The sequence below is a fragment of the Rhinoderma darwinii genome, chromosome 3, assembly GCF_050947455.1.
Source record: "Rhinoderma darwinii isolate aRhiDar2 chromosome 3, aRhiDar2.hap1, whole genome shotgun sequence".
Classification (NCBI taxonomy): Eukaryota; Metazoa; Chordata; class Amphibia; order Anura; family Rhinodermatidae; genus Rhinoderma; species Rhinoderma darwinii.
In genome coordinates this window covers 192,888,222-192,910,793 of record NC_134689.1, presented here as the reverse complement: position 1 = coordinate 192,910,793, position 22,572 = coordinate 192,888,222, and the positions used below count along the sequence as shown (strand labels likewise).

General features: G+C 41.6%; 1 protein-coding gene across 3 annotated transcripts in view; it reads right to left on the bottom strand.

The window, feature by feature from the left end:
* MAPK12 (mitogen-activated protein kinase 12) overlaps nt 1-22,572 on the bottom strand; it is a 164,239-nt gene that overhangs the window by 93,416 nt on the left and 48,251 nt on the right. For all 3 annotated transcript variants that reach the window (XM_075857189.1, XM_075857188.1, XM_075857190.1), the window contains exon 3: nt 929-987. In XM_075857189.1, coding sequence (XP_075713304.1) covers nt 929-987 — 59 coding nt within the window. The remainder of the gene's footprint in view (nt 1-928; nt 988-22,572) is intronic.

Here is a 22,572-nt window from a genome sequence, read left to right as displayed (position 1 = left end):
CCAAAAAACTGCAGCTGACATCTCAGATTGCAGGCACCTTACAGATTCTGGCCTCTGCTCATTCTGGACTTAGAGTCCAGTGGGCAGTCCTACTCAATGACAAAGCCATCAGTGTATGCAGACATACAAGGAAGGCTGTCAATCACTGATTAAAACCACCTACTAGACTCCTAAGACTAGACTGAGCAAATGTTTAGATCAATAAATTACAAGTTATGCCGAATCTGTGCTCGCAAAATTATATCCATCTGCTTAGCTCCTCCTGCTCTATAGCATGATGCCCACTGGTAGGACTGCTTTTTCAATGTCACTGGTGCCCTTATATATTTTAGCTACTTGTAGATCACTCTAACAAGAAGTATATGCTTTTTGTTTACTAGGCACGTTGCGTTTTCAATATATGAAGTCCCAGAGTTATGTTCCATTTCTTATATATTTCTAATGGGGGATTTGGGAAATTCAATTATTTTCCAGTCTATGCTGCCTCAGATAAATGGTTCCAAAACATGTCTAATTTCAAGAGTTGGCACGCCTCGCCACCAAATTAGCAATCTTTTTTTTATTAAAAAAACAAACCAGTCAAATCACAGTCAGTCAGTCTTAAAGGAGTGAAAGAAGTAGAAGTTGGAAAATGCAGGACTATTTACCAGTATCCAGTGTTTCAGTAGATCTTACAACCTGTCACAACTTGCTTCTGAAAAGGAGGATCACTGTAGGGCCTAACTGAAAATATGTTAAGAATGTAGCCAGAAAGGATTGCAAATGCTGACATTTCACAGCCAATAGTAAGACAGAGGCGCAAACACAATCCCACACCTCACACCACAACATTCACATCCAGAGAGTGTATCTAGAGAGCATGCGGTGTTCTCTTCCCTTCAAACTGAAAATTAGAGCAGACATTGGTTACTAAAATATAATAACTTACAAGTCAGTGAATTTCTCCAGTGACAAGTCAGGCGAAAACACATCTAGTAGGCCAATAACCTGCAAGAGATTGGTACGGGTACAGCAAAGTTAGTTTGGTCGGAACATTTATGCTGTATATTTTAGCTCTATTTACAGTGATAAAAAGGGAGGAAAAAATGCAATACAGTATAATAAAACAAATTAACTGTGCTACAATTTTTTATATTTTAGGGAAAAGAGAGACGGTGTGAGCTACCATAACGGTTTGCAAAAGAATAGTTAATACATTTGTCCAAACTGAATAGAGTTTCCACAAAAAAACAAAAAACAAAACTTGAGCTGTCCACTTCTAGTAACAAGCTATACATTTTTCAGCAGTTTCTAAGACTGAACAAAGACAGTACATTATGGTTGATAGACATTCGATCTTCCGCATAGCTTGTTGAAATAAGCAGGTTCTATGAGACCTGACAGGCCCTAAATGGACACTTATGTTAATCTTATATTATACCCGACATAGACACTTTGTAATTTACTTAGACCTCATGCACACGACCGTATTAGTGTTCCGGTCCGCAAACGGATTAGTGTTACGGTCCGCAAGCGTGACATCCAGACTCACAACAATTCATTATTGGTGAATCCGCAAATCCGGACCGTAAAATGACTTGTCCTGAGTTTTTGCAGGCCGGATTTGCACAGATCCGTGTAAAATCACAGACTTGTACACGGGGACATAGAAGAGAATGAGTCTAAAATTGGTTTGCAAAAATGCGGATTAATTGCGGCCGCAAAAATACGGTCGTGTGCATGAGGCTTTACTGTTAAAATGCATCCACGAAAATTCTGTGTGAGGTTAACGCCACTAGTTTTCTCTCTTTCTATAATCTGCTGTCCACCCCCAGTTGTCAAGCAAAATCCATCCCCAGTTACAGAGGAGGAGGAGATTAACGGGAATGTGTCGGTAGAATTTTTAAAATTTTTTTTAGTTAAACAATTATTTATTTAAGTGCTTACACATTGTTGTAGTTTTTTAAATTTTTTCCCAAGTCAGGAAATATTATAAATTAGATTCTAATTTATAACATTTCCATGTGATGGTCACTAGAAGGTGCAGTTCCCAAAATTGCAGCATGGTCAATGTGGTAAAGCAACCTCATTGCTTTATGCTGCAAATTTGGGGTAGACACACTCGCTCTAGTGTCCTCACACAATCCCCCGTCCCTTATTCTGGCTAGTGCCAGGAGGAGGGGGTTGAATCTTCAAACCTCCTACACTGTGTGCCGCCATTTTCTGAGCGGACGCACAGTGTAGGAGGATTAGATACAGTGATAAGCAGACAGTATAACACGAACATACATGAACATAATACACACATCACATACGCAAACATAACTTACCTGCTCCTGCCGCCGCTGCCGCCACTGCTCCTATGCCTTGCGCCTTCGCTTCCTTGAACATATGGCCGGAAGCCACGGCCGGAAATCGTCATCTTACTGTCCGGCCGCGGCTTCTGGTCCACATGAAAATGGCGCCGGATTTTGCTCTGCCAAAGACCTTCCTTTTGATCTGTGTGGGAGCGACGCATCCGACGTTCCCACACAGACGGCGTACAGCATAGTGGATGGAATGGCTCCCGTTCGCATTCTCTATGGGGATGTATGTGCCGTATTCCATCTCTGTATGTGTCGTTAATCAACACATACAGAGATGAAAAAAAAAAAAAAATGGCAGCCCCCATAGAGAAGTCAAAATAAGAAAAAAGTAAAAAGTAGAACACACGAACACAAATAAATTTAATTTATTTATCATACTAAATGCAATATGATAAAAAAATAAATAAAATTTTCATGACACCTTCCCTTAACTGCAGGTATTGGGGGTGTGTGTCGCTTCATAGCCTGCCCATAGAAGTCTATGGAGAGGGAAGGCGAAGGAGGAGGAGGGAGTAGGAGCAGAGTGAGTCAGACATGCTGCTTATACAAATCCAGAGAGAGGAGTGGGGGAGAAAGAGCGAAGTGAGAAAGCAACATACAGAAAGGCGTTGCAGATTCCTGGTAAGTGTTTTATCCCACCCGTGTGATGAATTCTCAGCTATACTGCTGTATAATCTCCTTATGCTGCTGCAGATAGATAAAGATATACAGCATGCAGACGGGAAAACTGCTGAAGAAAAAAAAAATACAAATTCTCCGTCAGAGGAGCAGAACAAGAGAATAACCGGAAGCTCCGGTTCAGTTTCACCACGGTCTCCACCGGCAGCAGACGTAACTCACTTAACCCCTTCCCGACCACCCCACGTAGATTAACGGGCTGCAGAGCTGGTCCTTGTGCCTGCAGCCCGTTAATCTACGTGTGCTCCTAACAGAGCACACAGACGCTCCACGCAGCCCGGCATCTCCCAGTACAGGCTGCTACTAGCAGCCTTAGTACTGGTTGAAAATATCGGGTTGGAACACAGCGGTGATCAGAACAGATTAACCCCTTAATTGCGGCAGTCAATAGTGACCGCCGCATTTAAGTTGTTATAACAACATCGGCACCCAGCTTCGCGATTGCGGGGGGCGATTGTTGCGGTGGGAGCGATTGCTATGGCAATCGGAAGCCTAACAAAGGCTTCGGGTCTGCCATCTATTGAAGGCGATTACGTCCTGCCAGAGACAGGACCTAATATGCCTCCTGTCAGTGTGAAACTGACAGGTATAATACCCTGCAATACATAAGTATTGCAGGATATTATAACAACGATCCAACAATTGGATCTTCAAGTCCATAGAAGGACTTAAAAAAAAAAATAAAGTTACAAAAAAATTTACCAAAGTAAAATATCAAAATAACATTTCTAAATTTACTTTTTCCCCTTATAAAGTCCTTTATTATTAGAAAAAAATAAATAAACTATTCATAATTGGTATCGCGGCGTCCGTAACGGCCTGAACTATAAACCTATAATGTAATTTATTCCGCACGGTGACCGCCATAAAAAAATAATTTAAAAAAACTATACCGGAATCGCTATTTTTAGTCACTCCCAAATAATTTTCATAAATAGGGATCAAAAAGTCGCATGTACCCAAAAATTGTACAGATAAAAACTAGTTTGTTCAGCAAACAAGCCCTCACACAGCTTTCCGGATAGAAAAATCAAAAAGGTGTGCCTCTTATAATATGGCGACACAAAAGCGAAATATTTTTTTTTAAAAACCCTGATTTTATCGTGCAAACACCATAAAACCTATATACATATAGTATCGCCATAATCGCATCAACCCACAGAATAAATTAAATATGTAATTTATAGCACACGGTGAATGCTGTAAAAAAATAAAAATAAAAATAAAAAAAGGAACAAACACAATAGAAGTTTGGACAGCCTAATTCCACTAAATTCAGCAAAAAAACCCTATGGGATCAAAATGCTCACTATACCCCTAGACAAATTCTTTTTAGGGCTGTAGTTTCCCAAATGTGGTCACTTCTGGGGGTTGTCCACTGTTTTGGTCCCTCAGGGGCTTTGCAAATGCAACATGACACCCGAACACCAATTGAGTAAACTTGATCTCCAAAAGCCAAATAGCACTCCTTCGCTTCTGAGCCCTGCTGTGCGTCCCAACAGCAGTTTATTACCACATATGGGGTATTGCCGTAATCAGGAGCAATTGCTTTACGAATCTTGGGGTGCTTTTTCTTCTTTATTGCTTGTAAAAATGTATAATTTCTACGTTTTATTGAAAAAAATTTAGATTTTAATTTTTACTGAATAATTCCACAAAATTCAGCAAAAAAACCTGTGGGGTTAAAACGCTCACTACACCTCTAGATCAATTCCTTGAGGTGTGTAGTTTGCCAAATGGTGTCTTTTTGGAGGTGTTTCCACTGTTTTGGCACTACAAAACCTCTTCAAACCTGACATGGTGCCTAAAATATATTCTAATAAAAAGGAGGCCCCAAAATCCACTAGGTGCTCTTTTGGTTCTGAGGCCTGTGGTTCAGTCTATTAGTGCACTAGAGCCACATGTGGGATATTTCTAAAAACTGCACAATCCGGGTAATATATATGGAGTTGCGTTTCTCTGGTAAAAAATTTTGTGTTTCAGAAAAAAATGGATTAAAATGGATTTTTCGGCAAAAAAAAAAAAAAAAAGAAATTTGTAAATGTCACCTCTATTTTGCTTTAATTCCTGTGAAATACCTAAAGGGTTAAGAAACTTTCGAAATGCTGTATTGAATACTTTGAGGGGTGTAGTTTTTAAAATTGTGTGACTTATGGGGGTTTCTATATATAAGGCCCTCAAAGCCACTTTAAAACTGAACTGGTACCTATAAAAATAGGTTTTGGAAATTCTTGAAAATGTGAGAAATTGCCGCTAAAGTTCTAAGCCGTGTATAATCGTAGAAAAATAAAATAATGTTCAAAAAACAATGCAAATATGAAGTAGACATATGGAATATGTGAAATCGTAACTATTTTGTGTGGTATTACTGTCTGTCTTACAAGCAGATAAATTAAAAATTAGAAAAATCATAATTTTTGCAAATTTTCTTAACATTTTGGTGTTTTTCACAAATAAGCAATGAATTTATTGACCAAATTTTTCCACTAGCATAAAGTACAATATGTCACAAGAAAACAATCTCGAAATAGCTTAGATAGGCAAAAGCATTCCAGAGTTATTACCACATAAAGTGACATGTCAGATTTGAAAAAAATGGGGCTGGTCCTGAAGGCCAAAATGATCTTCGTCCTGAAAGGGTTAATGCGCTATCGTTTCCAGTGGTAATCTCGGCCAGATCTGCTAACGGAGCCTCCAATGCAGGTGTGAACCAGCCCTAATCCCACCATTTTCTTTCCATAATTATAGCCAAACTTGCAAGCGATTAGACTCCAAAAGCTGTTTATCAGTCATTTGGCTGATGGCTAATGTAGGCAACATTTAGTCAAATTTCTGGAGAAAAAAAAACCCCAAAACTTGGTGATGGATGCAATTATATAATCAACAGGAATGACAACTTTAAAAAGGGTCGTCACAGGACGAAAGCCCTTGTCCATATGCCCTATTAAGGCATATGGACAAGTTAAAAGGGGGGGGGGGTCCAGCACTGGGGACTCCCTACTACGCAGAATGGAGAGCCATTCTGTAGGAATTGCAGGGAACATGTTCAATCTTTTGTTCTGGCAGGAGATGATCTTCTGTCAGAGGGGTTTGGCATCAGCTTATTTCCACTCCCCATTTGTCATTTAAACAACTTCACTTATATACGATAAATGTTGAGCATTAAATAATACCAATACATTTAAGCTTTTCTATTAGATTTGCTTTGGAAAAAAAAATCAAAATAGATTTTTCTGCTGAGGTAGGGCTATTTATGCCAAACCAACCTAAATTACTTGGTTAGGCTTCTTTAAAGAGGCTCTGTCACCAGATTATAAATCCCCTACATCAGAGTTTCTCAACCTTTTCAGGCTCGAGGCACCCCAGAAATTATTTTTTTATAAATTCTCAGGGCACCCCTACCAAAAATTGTTTACAAAACGACAAAAAACAGCTAAAAACAAGCACTACACTCTTAGGCTGGGCTCACAGGAGCACATTAACGTCCGTAATGGACGGACGTATTTCGGCCGGAAGTCCCGGACCGAACTCAGTGCAGGGAGCCGGGCTCCTAGCATCGTAGTTATGTACGATGCTAGGAGTCCCTGCCTCTCCGTGGAACTACTGTCCCGTACTGAAAACATGATTACAGTACGGGACAGTTGTCCTGCAGAGAGGCAGGGACTCCTAGCGTCGTACATAACTATGATGCTAGGAGCCCGGCTCCCTGCACTGAGTTCGGTCCGGGACTTCCGGCCGAAATACGTCTGTCCATTACAGACGTTAATGTGCTCGTGTGAACCCAGCCTTATGGTATGTTCACACAACGTTTTTTTGTAAGGCAGAAACTAAAAATCTGCCTACAAATTCATTTAGGAATTTTGAGGCAGATTTTGAATTGACAGTGTTTGACTTTTTTTTGCGGTGTTTTTTGCCCACATTTTTTTTAAGCCGTTGAAGCGAATGCAAAAACCGCAGACAAAAAAATACCAAACGAGCGCCGCAGGTTTTTGTTCTACCTCCTATTCATTTCAATGGGAGGGTCAGAGGCGGAAACCACTCGAAGACCATCAGCCCCCCACGCACAGTAAAATGACCATCAGCCCCCCACGCACAGTAAGATTACCATCAGCCCCCACTCACAGTAAGATTACCATCAGCCCCCACTCACAGTATAATGACCCCATCAGTAAAGAGACAATAAGCCCCCTCCAGTAAAGGGACCATCAGCCCCAGCGGCCCCCCCAGTAAAATCATCAGCCTCCGTCAGTCCCCCAGTAAAATGACCATCAGCCACCTCCAGTAAAGCCACCATCAGCCTCAGTCCCCACGGTTGGGAACCACTGTCCTACATAATCGGATCGGCGCTGTAATGTAGATAGTGGTTTTTATTTTGAAAAACAGTTATCATTTTTGACAAAGTTATAAACAATTTTAGAATTATGCTAATTAGTTTCTTAATAGACAACTGGGCGTGTTTTTTTACTTTTTTACCAACTGGGCGTTGTGTAGGGAACTTTATGACGTTGACCAATCAGCGTCATACACTTTTCATTGTTCCAGCCCAGCTTCTTTCACTGCACAATCACGCTGGGCTGGAACAATGAGAACTGTATGACATGGATTGGTTGGTCACTGTTTGGTCAGCGTCATAAACTTCTCTTTACAACGCCCAGTTGGTTAAAAAGTAAAAAACACGCCCAGTTGTCTATTAAACTAATTAGCATCAATCTAAAATTGCTCATAACTTGCTAAAAAACTATCCTTTTTCAAAATAAAAACCACTGCTGTTATGTACATTCTAGCGCCCATCAGATTATGTAGGAGATAGGGCACTTATAATCTGGTGACAGAGCCTCTTTAAGAACGAAAAAGAGGTAGATCCAGCGCTGAAAAAATCATGGCATGATTAAGAACGCAAGCGGCGTTCGAAACGCGTAGGCCATCTATTCTATATACCCATTTCTTAGCAACACAGGACATTTCTATTCCATCATTTTTTTCTATTGATCCTCAATTTTAACTAATCGAATTAAAACTTGGAAAAAGTTTCTTTTTACAATTTTTTCAGCGCTGGGTCTACCTCTTTTTCCTTCACAACGATCGTGGGCCGACACGAAGACCCGTGCGCAGAGACTAAATATCTATGTCCAACTAAGGTGAGCTGGAGGCATCCTCCTTTTTCTTGAAAATTTACACCTCTTTAAGAACCTTATACAAAATGCAAATATTATAGCTTAACCCCTTCCCGATATTTTTCGTATGGATACGTCATGGAAAGCTAGTGCTTCCCGCATTTTGCCGTATCCATACGACAAATGCTGGACACCGGCTCAGAAACAGAGTTGGTGCCACCATTCCCAGGAGTTGGCTGTATGTTACAGCTGACACCCCGGGGTAGTGGCGGGGACCGAAGTTTGCTCCAGTCCCCGCCATTAACCCCTTAAATGCAGCAGTCAAAAGCAATCGCTACATTTAAGGGGTTTGCAACTCATCGGCACCCCAGCAATAAAATTGCCGGTGCGCCGATGGCTGCAAAGGCAACCGGAGGCCTAACACTAGCCGTATGTTACAGCTGACATCCAGCTGTATTGGCAGGAAACGGAGATAACTCCGATTCCTGCCATTAACCCCCTAGATGTAGCGATCGAAAGCGATCGCTGCATCTTAGAAGTTGGTAGCAGATCGGCAGCCCTGCCATGCGATAGCAAGGCTGCCGACTGCTGCTATGGCAACAGGAGGCCTAACAGTGGCCTTCTGCTCTGCCATTACGGAAGCCGATTAGGCCCCACCCAGAGGCGAAGCCTAATCGGCTAGCTGTCACTGATGACTGACAGATCTAATACATTGCACTACATAGGTAGTGCAATATATTAGAAAAAAAAAGTCTGACAGTTGGACATTTAAAGAGGCTCTGTCACCAGATTTTGCAACCCCTATCTGCTATTGCAGCAGATCGGCGCTGCAATGTAGACAAGAGTAACGTTTTTATTTAAAAAAAACAAGCATTTTTGGCCAAGTTATGACCATTTTTTTTTTTGCAAATGAGGCTTGCTAAAGTCCAACTGGGCGTGTTTAAAGTAAAAGTCCAACTGGGCGTGTATTATGTGTGTTACATCTGGGCGTGTTTACTACTTTTACTAGCTGGGCGTTCTGACGAGAAGTATCATCCACTTCTCTTCAGAACGCCCAGCTTCTGGCAGTGTAGACACAGCGTGTTCGAGAGATCACGCTGTGTCGTCACTCACTTCCTGCCCCAGGTCCTGCATCGTGTTGGACGAGCGAGGACACATCGGCACCAGAGGCTACAGTTGATTCTGGAGCAGCATCGGCGTTTGCAGGTAAGTCGATGTAGCTACTTACCTACAAACGCTGATGCTGCTGCATTATCAACTGTAGCCTCTGGTGCCGATGTGGCCGACACGATGCAGGACCTGGGGCAGGAAGTGAGTGACGTCACAGCGTGATCTCTCGAGAACACGCTGTGTGTCTGCACTGCCAGAAGCTGGGTGTTAACGAACAGAAGTGGCTGATGCTGATTCGTCAGCATCATACACTCCCATTCCTAACGCCCAGCTAGTAAAATAAGTAAAAATGCCCCGATGTACACACATAATACACGCCCAGTTGTACTTTTACTGTAAACACGCCCAGTTGTACTTTTGCGAGCCTCATTTGCATAAATACAAAAATGGTCATAACTTGGCCAAAAATGCTCGTTTTTTAAAAATAAAAACGTTACTGTAATCTACATTGCAGCGCCGATCTGCTGCAATAGCAGATAGGGGTTGCAAAATCTGGTGACAGAGCCTCTTTAAGTCACCCAGTGTGACTAAAGAAAAGTCTAGAAAAAAGAAAAACAACTTGTAAAAAATATAAAGGTTTCAAGTAATAAAATAAAACACAATCGCCCTTTATCCCATATCATAAATAAAAGCATACATATTTGGTATCGCTGCGTCCGTAACGGCCTTAATTATAAAAACTATTCTGTTATTTAGTCCACACGGTGATCGGCGTAAAAAATAATGGCAGAATTTGTTTTTTGGTCACTTCGCCAAACAGAAATTAGAATAAAAAGTGAACAAAAAGTTGCATGTATCCCCAAAAAAATGATGGTTCTTACAACATGGCGACAGAAAAAAAGACATTCTTTTTACAAAAGTAATTTTATTGTGCAAAAAAGTTGTAAAACATAAAGTGCTATAAATTAGGTATCGCCGGAATCATACTGGCCCGCGCAACAAAGTTAACATGTAATTTATAAACGCGTGGTGAACGCTGTATAAAAAAACGACTAAAAAAACGATGCCAGAATTGCTGTTTTTGTTGGTCACCTCCCAAAACAAATAGGATAAAAAGTGATCAAAAAGTCGCATGTACCTCAAAATGGTACCAATAATAACTACAGCTCGTCCCGCAAAAAAACCGCCCTCATGCCACTACGTCTATGAAAAAATAAAATTAGTTAAGGCTCCAATAAGTCAGGAAATAAAAATATGCAGTAGTGCCGACCCGAGGGGAACATTTCTTCTGTTTCAAGAGGCGATTTATCAAGGCCCTAAAATTAGGGAACCAGGAAGGGGAGGGCCCACACATCTCTGCTGGAAGCGACGGTGCCCGTATTATACCAGGACAACGCTTTCCCAGCAAAATTCCCCAAACTGCAAAGGTGCAGAGTGTGTACCAAAAGGGGGATAAGAAAGGACACCATTTATCAGTGCGACACTGGCCTGTGCAGAAGGGATTGCTTCACAGTGTAAGGCCCCATGCACACGACAGCAAAAAACCTCCGTTTTTGCGGACCGCAGTTGCGGTCCGCAAAAACGGAGCCATTCACTTTCATTGAACACTGACACCTTTCCGTAGCACAACGGAAGGGTGTCACTGCCGTGGAAATGTTCCGGGAATTATGGAACATGTCCGTTCTTTCGCATTTTGCGGGCCGTGCTCCCATACTTTGTATGGGAGCACGGCCCGAAAATGCGGCTGTCAGTCAGAGGCCGGCCGTGCCCGCAATCGCGGGCCGCGATTGCGGGCACGGTCGTGTGCATGGGGCCTAACACACATCTATGGATTATTTTATGTTTTTTTTTACCCCATTATTATACCACCTATGTCCCCAATGTACTCTGCCCAGTTTACATATGCCCCCACATTATAAACGAAGATACCAGTAAAACTCCAAACAAATCTACTACTAAGCAAAATCCACGCTCAAAAAGCCAAAATGGAGCTCCCTCCCTTTTGAACCCTACAGCGTGTCCAAACAGAAGTTTACTGGGAAAAGGGAAAACCCTTTTAACAATTTTTGGGGTGTGTCTCCAGTGGCACAAGTTGAGCACGACATATTTGCCACTGAAATAGCATATCTAGGGGAAAATTTTAATTTTTACTTGGCACCATCCGCAGCGCAATCATTCATGGAAAAGACCCGTGGGGTGAAAATGCTCACTACACCCCTTAATAAATCCCTTGAGGGGTGCAGTTTCCAAAATGGGGTCACTTCTCAGGGGTTTCGTTTATTATTTCACATCAGAGCCTCTGCAATTGTGAACCAATACATTGTAAATCGCCAAATTAGCCCTCAACTCCGCATGGTACGCTTTCACTTCGAGTCTGTTCGAATGGCACCACATATTGTGATATCTATAAAAAAAACAAAAACATTTTTCACTCTGCAACATCGAGTACACACTAATTTCTGCAAAACACCTGTGAAGTTAACATGCTCGCTACAACCCTAGGTGAATACCTTGAGGGGTGTAGTTTCCAAAATGTGGTCACTTGTGGGGGGGGTTTCCACAGTTTTGGTCCCACTGGGGCTTGTCAAATGCGACATGGCAATCAGAAACCAATCCAGCAAAATCTGTACTCCAAAAGCCAAATGGCGCTTCTTATCTTCTGATCCCTGCCGTGTTCCCAAACAGCGGTTTATGACCACATATGGGGTATTTCCGTACTCCAGAGAAGTTGCTTTACAAAGGTTAGGGTTCTTTTTTCCTTTATTTGTTGAGAAAATGAAACATTTTGAGCTGAAGCTACGTCTTATTGAAGAAAAAAGGGATTGTTTTGATTTTCACTGCCCAATTCTAATAAAATCTATGGAACTCCTGTGGGGTCAAAATTCTTACTACACCCCTAGATAATTTCCTCAAGGGATGTAGTTTTCTAAACGGAGTCACTTTTTTGCCATTTTCACCGTTTTGGCCCTTCAAAAATTTGCGAAACCAACATTTTCTTTGAAAAAAAATTTTGATTTTACTTTTTACAGCCTACTTCCAATAATTTCTGCACTAAACCCGCGGGGTCAAAATACTCACTATACTCCGAGATAATTTCCCTGAGAGGTGTAGTTTTCCAAATGGGGTCACTTTTGGGGGATTTCCATTGTTTTGGCACCACAAGAGCCCTTCAAACCGGACATGGTGCCTAAAATATATTTGAATAAAAAGGAGGTTTCAAAATCCACTAGGTGCTGCTTTGCTTCTGAGGCCGGTGCTTCAGTCCATTAGCACACTAGGGCCACATGTGGGATATTTCCTAAAACTGTAGAACCTGGGCAATAAATATTGAGTTGCGTTTCTCTCGTAATACTCGGTTACAAATTTTTTTTATTAAATAGGATTTTCTGCAAAATAAAAAATGTAAATTTCACTTTGAGGGGTGAAGTTTTTTTTAAATGGGGTGACTTATTGGGGGTCTCTAATATAGAAGGCCCTCAAAGCCACTTCAGAACTGAACTGAACCCTGTAAAAATAGCCTTTTGAAATTTTCTTGAAAACGTGAGAAATTGCTAAAATGTTCTAAGCCTTGTATCGTCCTAGAAAAATAAAAAGATGTTCAAAAAACGATGTCAATCTAAAGTAGACATATGGTGTATGTTAATTAGCAACAATTTTGTGTGGTATTACTATCTGTCTTACAAGCAGATACATTTAAGTTTAGAAAAATGCTAATTTTGCAATTTTTCGCTGAATTTTGGTGGTGTTCACAATTAAATACTGAATGTATTGAGCAAATTTTGGCAATAACATAAAGTCCAATGTGTCACGAGAAAACAAATCTCAGAATGGCTTGGATAGGTGAAAGCATTCCGAAGTTATTATCACAAAGTGAAACATGTCAGATTTGGAAAAGGAGGCTCTGTCAGGAAGGTCAAGTGGCCAAAGCAGGAAGTGGTTTAACATTAAAAGAGGAATTAACTATGCATAGTTTAACAAATCTTTTAATCCTAACATTTTTGGAGCATTCACATAATTTACGGTTTGCGGAAGATCTTTACACTATGCCCCCTTCTACAATTACTTTAGGCTACATTATATCCAAGCTATATTTGTGAAGATAAAAGTGGAAGTGTGCAGTGACACTTCTAAAGAACACGACTACCATATTAGTGTGCCATTATAAAACATATGCAGAAGAAAAAATATAGTAAAAATAAAAAAAATATAAAATGGTAACAAAAGCAGCATAGAAAAGAATAGTGTTGCTGTACAGAAATTCAGATTCTTTGTGCTGCATTCTATTTCAAGGTTACAGGATGCGACAGAACGTTACTTTTATGATGTCTTACATGGTGTCAGCGTCTCCATGGAGACAGGACGTAAAAATATTGAAGGATATTTCTTTTGATAAAAAAAAAAAAAAAAAGTTTCAACTCTGTAACAAGGACTCAAGGTCTTTAATTCTTGTTGAAATATCAGTGGGGAAAAAAAATAATTTAACCCCTTCCCTCAGTGCAGTAAATGTGACATATGTTTGATAACCTGTGGCAAACAGCAGGAAATTTGCAGAGGGCAAGATACACTCACATTCAGCAGCCAGACGTGCACTCAAGAGGTCGGTGGAGCAGTAAGATGCTGACTGAGAATTTGAGAGTCAGTCTTTGAGCCTCTTACGTCGGCCGAGTTCACACGAGGCGGATACGTTGCGTAATAGCACGCAACATATCTGCCCTGTGCGCTGCAGGGAATTCCGGGCGAAAAAGCATACCAATCTGTGGAGCAATTTTTCGCCCCGGAACGTCCGCTCTGCAAAACTGCTGCATTAACCAGCCTGCTAGCAGGCCGGCCTCCTGGGATGACGTTTCATCCCAGGAGACCGCTGCAGCCTGTGATTGGCTGCAGCGGCGGTCACATGTGATGAAGCGGTCACATGTTTCATCCCAGGAGGCCACGCTGGAGGGAGGAACACAGAATTCTGGGTAAGTATGAGTGTTTTGTTTTTTTCTGAGTTGCGTTTCTTGCGGCGGGTACGCTGCGAACCTGCCGCAAAAAACGTGACAACTGCTATTTGTTGTGGGATTTACCTATTCATTGAATTCAATGGGGAAAAAACCCCACAACAAATAAGCAGCATTTACGCAAATATAATTCACATGCTGTGGAATAAAATTCTACACCGCAGGTAAATTTCTGAGCGGTATTGCCACTCAGTATTTACTCAGCGTGTGGATGAGATTTGTTTTCTCTCATCCACTTTGCTACTGCTGCTGATTTTCCGCAATTAATGCCATTGCGGAAAACCGCAGTATTTAGAAAACCGCAGTATTTAGGCAATGTGTGAACTGACCCTTAGTGTGAAGATACGTTCCCACTCTTGTACCCATGTTGAGGTGCAATGCCAATTTAGTGTTTCTATTTCATCATGGTATGCACAAAATCGTGGCAATAAAACAAAAACAAAACTGAAAAAAAAAAAGAAAAAGAAGCTTGCCACAAAACTCGTTCGCACAAATACAGCCTGAGCAAACACAGCCATAACCTGGTCAGTATTTTTGGTTGAAAAGGGTGGTAACCTATGTGAATTGGACCAAAACCATGCAGAATGCCCAAGAACACCACCACCAAAATCCTAAAGAGCACGGCTTAACCTGGGCTTCTACAGCTTCCTAACCTAATCCCATGTAATTTCTTTACTTTCTACATGCTAAATCAAAGTGCAAACACCCCTCCCTTGTACCGGACCACCAAGTTGCCTCGAGACTAAATTGATGCCTACTCTTTAACACACAGGATGAAGGAGATTCGCAATTGTCAACAGATGAATCTCTGGGCTGTGGCAAATCATTGCCTCTATTTTACAATACATATAATACAAAAATTGGTGAATTAATTCCGCTCACTGCTCCTGGCCACATACAGGTGTACTGTTTATTGTCTTGGTGCATGAAAACAATGCCATGAGTTAGCCATAATCATAGCATGCTATGGTTAAGAGCCATATAAAAGCTCAAATAGCATAAGCTAAATTTTTTTAGTCTGGATGTACACATCCAAACTTTTAACATTAAGGCCTCATGCACACGACCGTAAAAACACCCGTTATTACGACCCGAAATAACGGGCCCATAGACTTCTGTTGGCCACGGGTACCTTCCCGTTTTCTCACGGGAAGGTGCCCGTGCCGTTGAAAAAGATAGAACATGTTATATTTCTTTTACAGGCCGTGCTACTATACTTTATAATGGGAGCACGGCTCGGAATAACAGCCGGTTGCCCGGCCATGCTCGTAATTACGAGCACGGTCGTGTGCATGGGGCCTAAGAAATTAATTTTGGATGTTTTTATTGCAGTGGATGCCAGAAACCTATTTTCTCAAAATGTATGTATTACTATTTTACAATGAAGAGTGACGAGAGCTAGCAACGAAGGCAGCTCATCCACTGGTGATTATTGATGGGCCTTAAAGGGAACCTGTCACCAGCATTTCACCTATCAAACCTACAATACCTGGTGGATGTGTGTGAAAAAACATTTTTATGTAACCTATATTAATCTTTTAAGTATGCTTCTGTGCTGTATGCTAATGAGCATAAAAGAGCCATATCTTTGTTCCCCAAGCCTGAGTTAACCCCGCCTCGTTACTTTTGAACAACAGCTCCTCGCCTCCCCCCAGCACACATGAAATCCCACGCTTGCGCATCAATGTCCTGTTCTGGTGCGCACGCACAACGGGACACCATAGCGGTGCATGTGCAGTAACGAGATTTGAGGCCCAGACAAAGCAGGGAAGGGTGTTGGACCATACATGACGGGCGCACCCGCGCTCTCTCAGATGAGATTTCGCCATTCAGCGCGGGACAGTTTTCGGGCATAAGAGTAGGAACAAACTAAACTGACTGATTATTACCCAAAAAGGCGCAAAACGTTTGCCGACTGTAAATAATGGTCAGAGGAGCAGTTTAGGAGAGGGGATAACAATCAGCTTTTGATAGCAGCAGCCAGCGAGAGAGTAGAGTGCAATAGGTAAAATTCTGGTGACAGGTTCCCTTTAAGGCTGGGTTTACACTGTGCGTTTCTGTTGCATTTTCGAACACGCGTTTTTTGGTTCTGGTAGATAAACTCCCATGTATGTCTCTCAATGGGAATTCATCATCCAAAATGAAGAAAAAAAAAAACAAAACAGCATTTTAAAAATGCAACACAAATGCACAGTTTAACCCCTTCCCGACATTTGCCGTAAATGTACGTCATGGAAAGCATTGACTTCCCGTATCTTGCCGTACATATACGCCGAATGTTTGGGACCGGCTCAGAAGCTGAGCCGGTGCCATCATCACCGGATCTCAGCTGTATCTTACAGCTGACATCCGGCTGTAACGGCGGGGACCGAAATTAGCTTCGATCCCCGCCATTAACCCCTTAAGTGCAGCGCTCAAACGCGATCGCTGCACTTAAGGTGTTTGCAGCTCATCGGAACCCCAGTAATGAAATTGCCGGGGTTCCGGTGGCTGCAATGGCAACCGGAGGCCTAATACTGGCCTCCCGGTCTGCCTAGCACCGAAGCCGGTCAAGATCCGCCCGGCGGCGGACCCTGATCGGCTTCCGTAGCTGCCGGCAAGATGGCACCGGGTCAGGAGCGGATCCGGTGTCATCAGCGGTGGAAGTCAGCTGTACTGTACAGCTGACATCCACCTGTAACGGCAGGAACCGGAGCTAGCTCCGATCCCTGCCATTAACCCCTTCGATGCAGCAATCGAAAGCGATTGCTTCATCGTAGCGGTTACTAGCAGATCGCCAGCCCTGACAGGCAATCAGGACTGGCGACTGCTGTTATGGCAACAGGAGACACAATGATCTCCTGCTCTGCCATTACGGAAGCCGATTTAGGCCCCGCCGGGAGGCGAAGCCTAATCTGCTTGCTGTCAGTGAATGACTGACAGATCTAATACATTGCACTACATAGGTAGTGCAATGTATTAGAAAAAAAAGTAATCTGACCGTTGGACCTTCAAGTCCCCTAGTGGGACTTGAGAAAAAGTGTAAAAAAAAAAGAGCAAATAATAAAAGTTTGAGAACAATAAAAGTTTCAAGTAATCAAATAAAACACAATCCCCCTTTTACTCTTATCAAGTCCTTTATTATTGAAAAATAATAAACCATATGTATTTGGTATCGCCGCGACCGTAACGACCTAGAGGTGTCAAATTATTATATTATTTATTGCACGCGGTGAACAGTGTAAAAAAAAAAAAACTTAAAAAACGTTACCAGAGTTTCTGTTTTTTAGTCACTTTGCCCTACAAATGTTAGAATAAAAAGTGATCAAAAAGTCGCACGTATCCAAAAATGGTACCTATAAAAACTATAGCTCGTCCCGCAAAAACAAGCCCTCATACACCTCCGTTGACAAAAAATAAAAAAAGTTATGGTTCTCACAACTTGGCGACAGAAAAAATACATTCTTTTTACAAAAGTAATTTTATTGTGCAAAAAGTTGTAAAACATAAAAAAGTGCTATAAATTAGGTATCACCGATACGTAGTGACCCACAGAATAAAGTTAACATGTAGTTTATAATGCGTGGTGAACACTGTATAAAAAAACCGAAAAAAGCTGTGCCAGAATTGCGTTTTTTTGTTTACCTGGCATCCCAAAAAATAGGATAAAAGGTGATCAAAAAGTTGCATGTACCCCAAAATGGTACCAATAATAACTACAGCTCGTCCCGCAACAAACCAGCCCTCATACCGCTACGTCTATGAAAAATAAAATTAGTTATGGCTCCAATAAGTCAGGAAATAAAAAAATATGCAGTTGTGCCCGAGGGGAACATTTCTTCTGTTTGAAGAGGCGATTTATCAAGGACCTAAAATTAGGGAACCAGGAAAGGGAGGGTCCAAACATATCCGCTGGAAGAGACGGTGCCCGTATTATACCAGGAAAACACTTCCTAGCAAAATTCCCCAAACTACAAAGGCGCGGAGTGTGGATCAAAAGGGGGATAATAAAAGGACGCCATATATCAGTGCGACACCGGCTTGTGCAGAAATGAATGTGTCACAGCGTAACACACATCTATGGATCATTTTATTGTTTTTTTTTACCCCATTATTATACCACCTGACTATGCCCCTTATATACCCCGCCCGGCTTACATATGCCCTACATTATAAACGGAAACACCAGTAAGACTCCAAACAAAACTACTACCAAGCAAAATCCACGCTCCAAATACCAAATGGCGTTTCCTCCCATCTGAACCCTACAGCGTCCCCAAACAGCAGTTTCCTTCCACATATATGGCACCGTCATACCCGGGAGAACCCTTTTAGCAATTTTTGGGGTGTGTGTCTCCAGTGGCATAAGCTGGGCACGACATATTTGCCACTGAATGGCATATCTAGGGAAAAATATAAATTTTTAATTTGCAACATCCACAGCGCATTCATTTATGGAAAAGACCTGTGGGGTGAAAATGCTCACTACACCCCTTAATAAATGCCTTGAGGGGTGCAGTTTCCATAATGGGGTCACTTCCCAGGGGTTTATTTTTATTATTTCACATCTGAGCCTCTGCAGTTGTGAACCAATACTTTGTAAATCGCCAAATTAGGCCTCAATTTTACATGGTACGCTTTCACTCCTGAGCCTGGTCGACTGTCCAGGCAAGAGATTAGGGCCACATGTAGGGTGTTTCTAAAACCAGGAAACCCAGCATAATAATTAGAGAGCTGTCTTGTTATGGTGGCACAAGCCGGGCACCACATATTGTCCACATATCTGTGGAAAAAAATCCCATTTTCACTCTGCAACATCGAGTTCACACTAATTTCTACAAAACACCTGCAGGGTTAACATGCTCACTACACCCCTAGGTAAATGCATTGAGGGGTGTAGTTTCCAAAATTGGGTCACTTCTGGGGGGTTTCCACTGTTTAGGGCCCACAGGCGCCCAGAAACCAATGCAGCAACATCTGCACTCCAAATGGCGGTCCTTCCCTTCTGAACCCTGCCGTGTGCCCAAACAGCAGTTTATGACCACATATGGGGTATTGCCGTACTCGGGAGAAATTGCTTTACAAATGTTGGGTTCTTTTTTTTCCTTTATTTGTTGCGAAAATGAAAAAATTTGCGCTAAAGCTACGTCTTATTGAAGAAAAAGGATTGTTTTTATTTTCACTGCCCAATTCTAATAAATTCTATGAAACATCTGTGGGGTCAAAATGCTCACTACGCCCCTAGATGAATTCCTCAAGAGGTGTAGTTTCCTAAATGGTGTCACTTTTTGGGCGTTTTCATTGTTTTTTCCCCTCAGGGGCTTTGCAAATGTGACATGGCCGCCGCAAACCATTCCTGCTCAATGTGATCTCCAAAAGCCAAATAGCGCTCTTTCCCTTCTAAGCCAAGCCGTGTCTCCAAACAGCTGTTTATTACCACATGTGGGGCATTGTTTTACTCGGGAGAAATAGCTTTACAAATTTTGTGGTGCTTTTTCTCCTTCAGTCCTTGTGGAAATGAGAAAAAATTAGCTAAACCTACATTTTCTTTGAAAAAATTTAGATTGTCATTTTCAGGGCCTACTTCCAATAATTTATGCAAAAAACCTGTTGGGTCAAAACGCTCACTATACTCCTAGATAATTTCCTCAATGGGTGTAGTTTCCAAAATGGGGTCACTTGTGGGGGGTTTCCACAGTTTTGTCCCCTCAGGGGCTTTGTAAATGTGACATGGCCTCCGCAAACCATTCCTGCTAAATTTGAGTTCCAAAAGCCAAATGGCGCCCTTTCCATTCTCAGCCCTGCCGTGTCTCCAAACAACCGTTTATTACCACATGTGGGGTATTGTTTTACTCGGGAGAAATTGCTTTACAAATTTTACGGTGCTTTTTCTCCTTTAGTCCTTGTGGAAATGAGAAAAAAATAAAAAAAATAAAAAAAATCGCTAAACCTACATTTTCTTTGAAAAAATGTCGATTTTAATTTTCACGTCCTACTTCCAATAATTTCTGTAAAAAACCTGTGCGGTCAAAATGCTCACTGTACCCCTAGATAATTTCCTTGAGGTGTGTAGTTTCCCAGATGGGGTCACTTTTGGGGGATTTTGACTGTTTTGGCACCGCAAGAGCCTTTCAAACCTGACATGGTGCCTAAAATATATTCTAACAAAAATAAGGCCCCAAAATCCACTAGGTGTTCCTTTGCTTCTGAGGCCGATGCTTCAGTCCAGTAGCACGCTACGGCCACATGTGGGATATTTCCTAAAACTGCAGAAACTGGGCAACAAATATTGAGTTGCATTTCTCTGGTAAAACCTTCTGTATTATAAAAAAAAAAATTGTACTAAAAATTTATTTCTGCAAAAAAATATGAAATTTGTAAATTTCACCTCTACTTTGCTTTAATTCCTGTGACATGTGTAAAGGGTTAAGACATTTTCTAAATGCTGTTTTGTATACTTTGAGGGGTGAAGTTTTTAAAATGGGGTGACTTTTTGGGGGTTTCTAATATATAGGGCCCTCAAAGCCACTTCACAACTGAACTGGCCCCTGTAAAAATGGCCTTTTGAAATTTTCTTGAAAATGTGAGAAATTGCTGCTAAAGTTCTAAGCCTTGTGATGTCATAGAAAAATAAAAGGATGTTCAAAAAACAATGCCAATCTAAAGTAGACATATGGGGGATGTTAATTAGCAACAATTTTGTGTGTTATAACTGCCTGTCTTACAAGCAGATACATTTAAATTGAGAAAAATGCTAATTTTTTGCTAAATTTTGGTGTTTTTCACAATTAAGTACTGAACATATCGAGCAAATTTTGCCAGTAACATAAAGTCCAATGTGTCACGAGAAAACAAATCTCAGAATCGCTTGGATAGGTGAAAGCATTCCGGAGTTATTACCACATAAAGTGACACGACAGATTTGAAAAATGAGGCTCGGTCAGGAAGGTCAAAAGTGGCTAAAGAGGGAAGGGGTTAAAGCCAGCCTAAAAGAAAATAAACATGTATCTCATTTGGAGACCCAAGTGCCTGGCCAGCTTAAAAAAAAATGCTTAAAGAGGCTCTGTCACCAGATTTTGCAACCCCTATCTGCTATTGCAGCAGATAGGCGCTGCAATGTAGATTACAGTAACGTTTTTATTTTTTAAAAACGAGCCTTTTTGGCCAAGTTATGACCATTTTTGTAGTTATGCAAATGAGGCTTGCAAAAGTCCAAGTGTGTGTGTTTAAAAGTAAAAGTCCAACTGGGCGTGTATTATGTGCGTACATCGGGGCGTTTTTAATACTTTTACTAGCTGGGCGTTCTGATGAGAAGTATCATCCACTTCTCTTCAGAACGCCCAGCTTCTGCCAGATCACGCTGTGACGTCACTCACAGGTCCTGCATCGTGTCAGACGAGCGAGGTCACATCGGCACCAGAGGCTACTGTTGATTCTGCAGCAGCATCGGCGTTAGCAGGTAAGTCGATGTAGCTACTTACCTGCAAACGCTGATGCTGCTGCAGAATCAACTGAAGCCTCTGGTGCCGATGTGACCTCGCTCGTCTGACACGATGCAGGACCTGTGAGTGACGTCACAGCGTGATCTGGCAGAAGCTGGGCGTTCTGAAGAGAAGTGGATGATACTTCTCGTCAGAGCGCCCAGCTAGTAAAAGTATTAAAAACGCCCCGATGTACGCACATAATACACGCCCACTTGGACTTTTACTTTTAAACACACCCACTTGGACTTTTGCAAGCCTCATTTGCAGAACTACAAAAATGGTCATAACTTGGCCAAAAATGCTCGTTTTTTTAAAAATAAAAACGTTACTGTAATCTACATTGCAGCGCCTATCTGCTGCAATAGCAGATAGGGGTTGCAAAATCTGGTGACAGAGCCTCTTTAAGTACTGACCTGTAAGCACTCCGCGCCCTGCCATGTGCTCCCTTAAAATCAATGCATCTGTGAGAAAAAACAAACAAAAAAAAATACAAACAACAACCTGTGTGCCTCAATATAAAATTGGAGACAAATGAAAGTTCAGCATAGGCCCACAGAATTCTGCGAGCGCCGGTTTAGAGACCCAAACACAAATGATCCCAAATATAGATGTGTACATGGGATCTTAGTCTACACTTAGACACAATGTACATACCTATAAAGCCACTTAAAGGAACAGTGTCACCACAAAAAAAAATTTCATGTCAGTTTAATGTTAGTGTTTTATTAAAAACGTTTTTATTTATTTGTGTGTTTGTGTGTTACTTTTTTCTATTTTTTCACTTTTTCTTCCCTATGGGGGCTGCCATTTTTTTTCTCCATTTCTGTATGTGTCGATTAACGACACATACAGACATGGAATA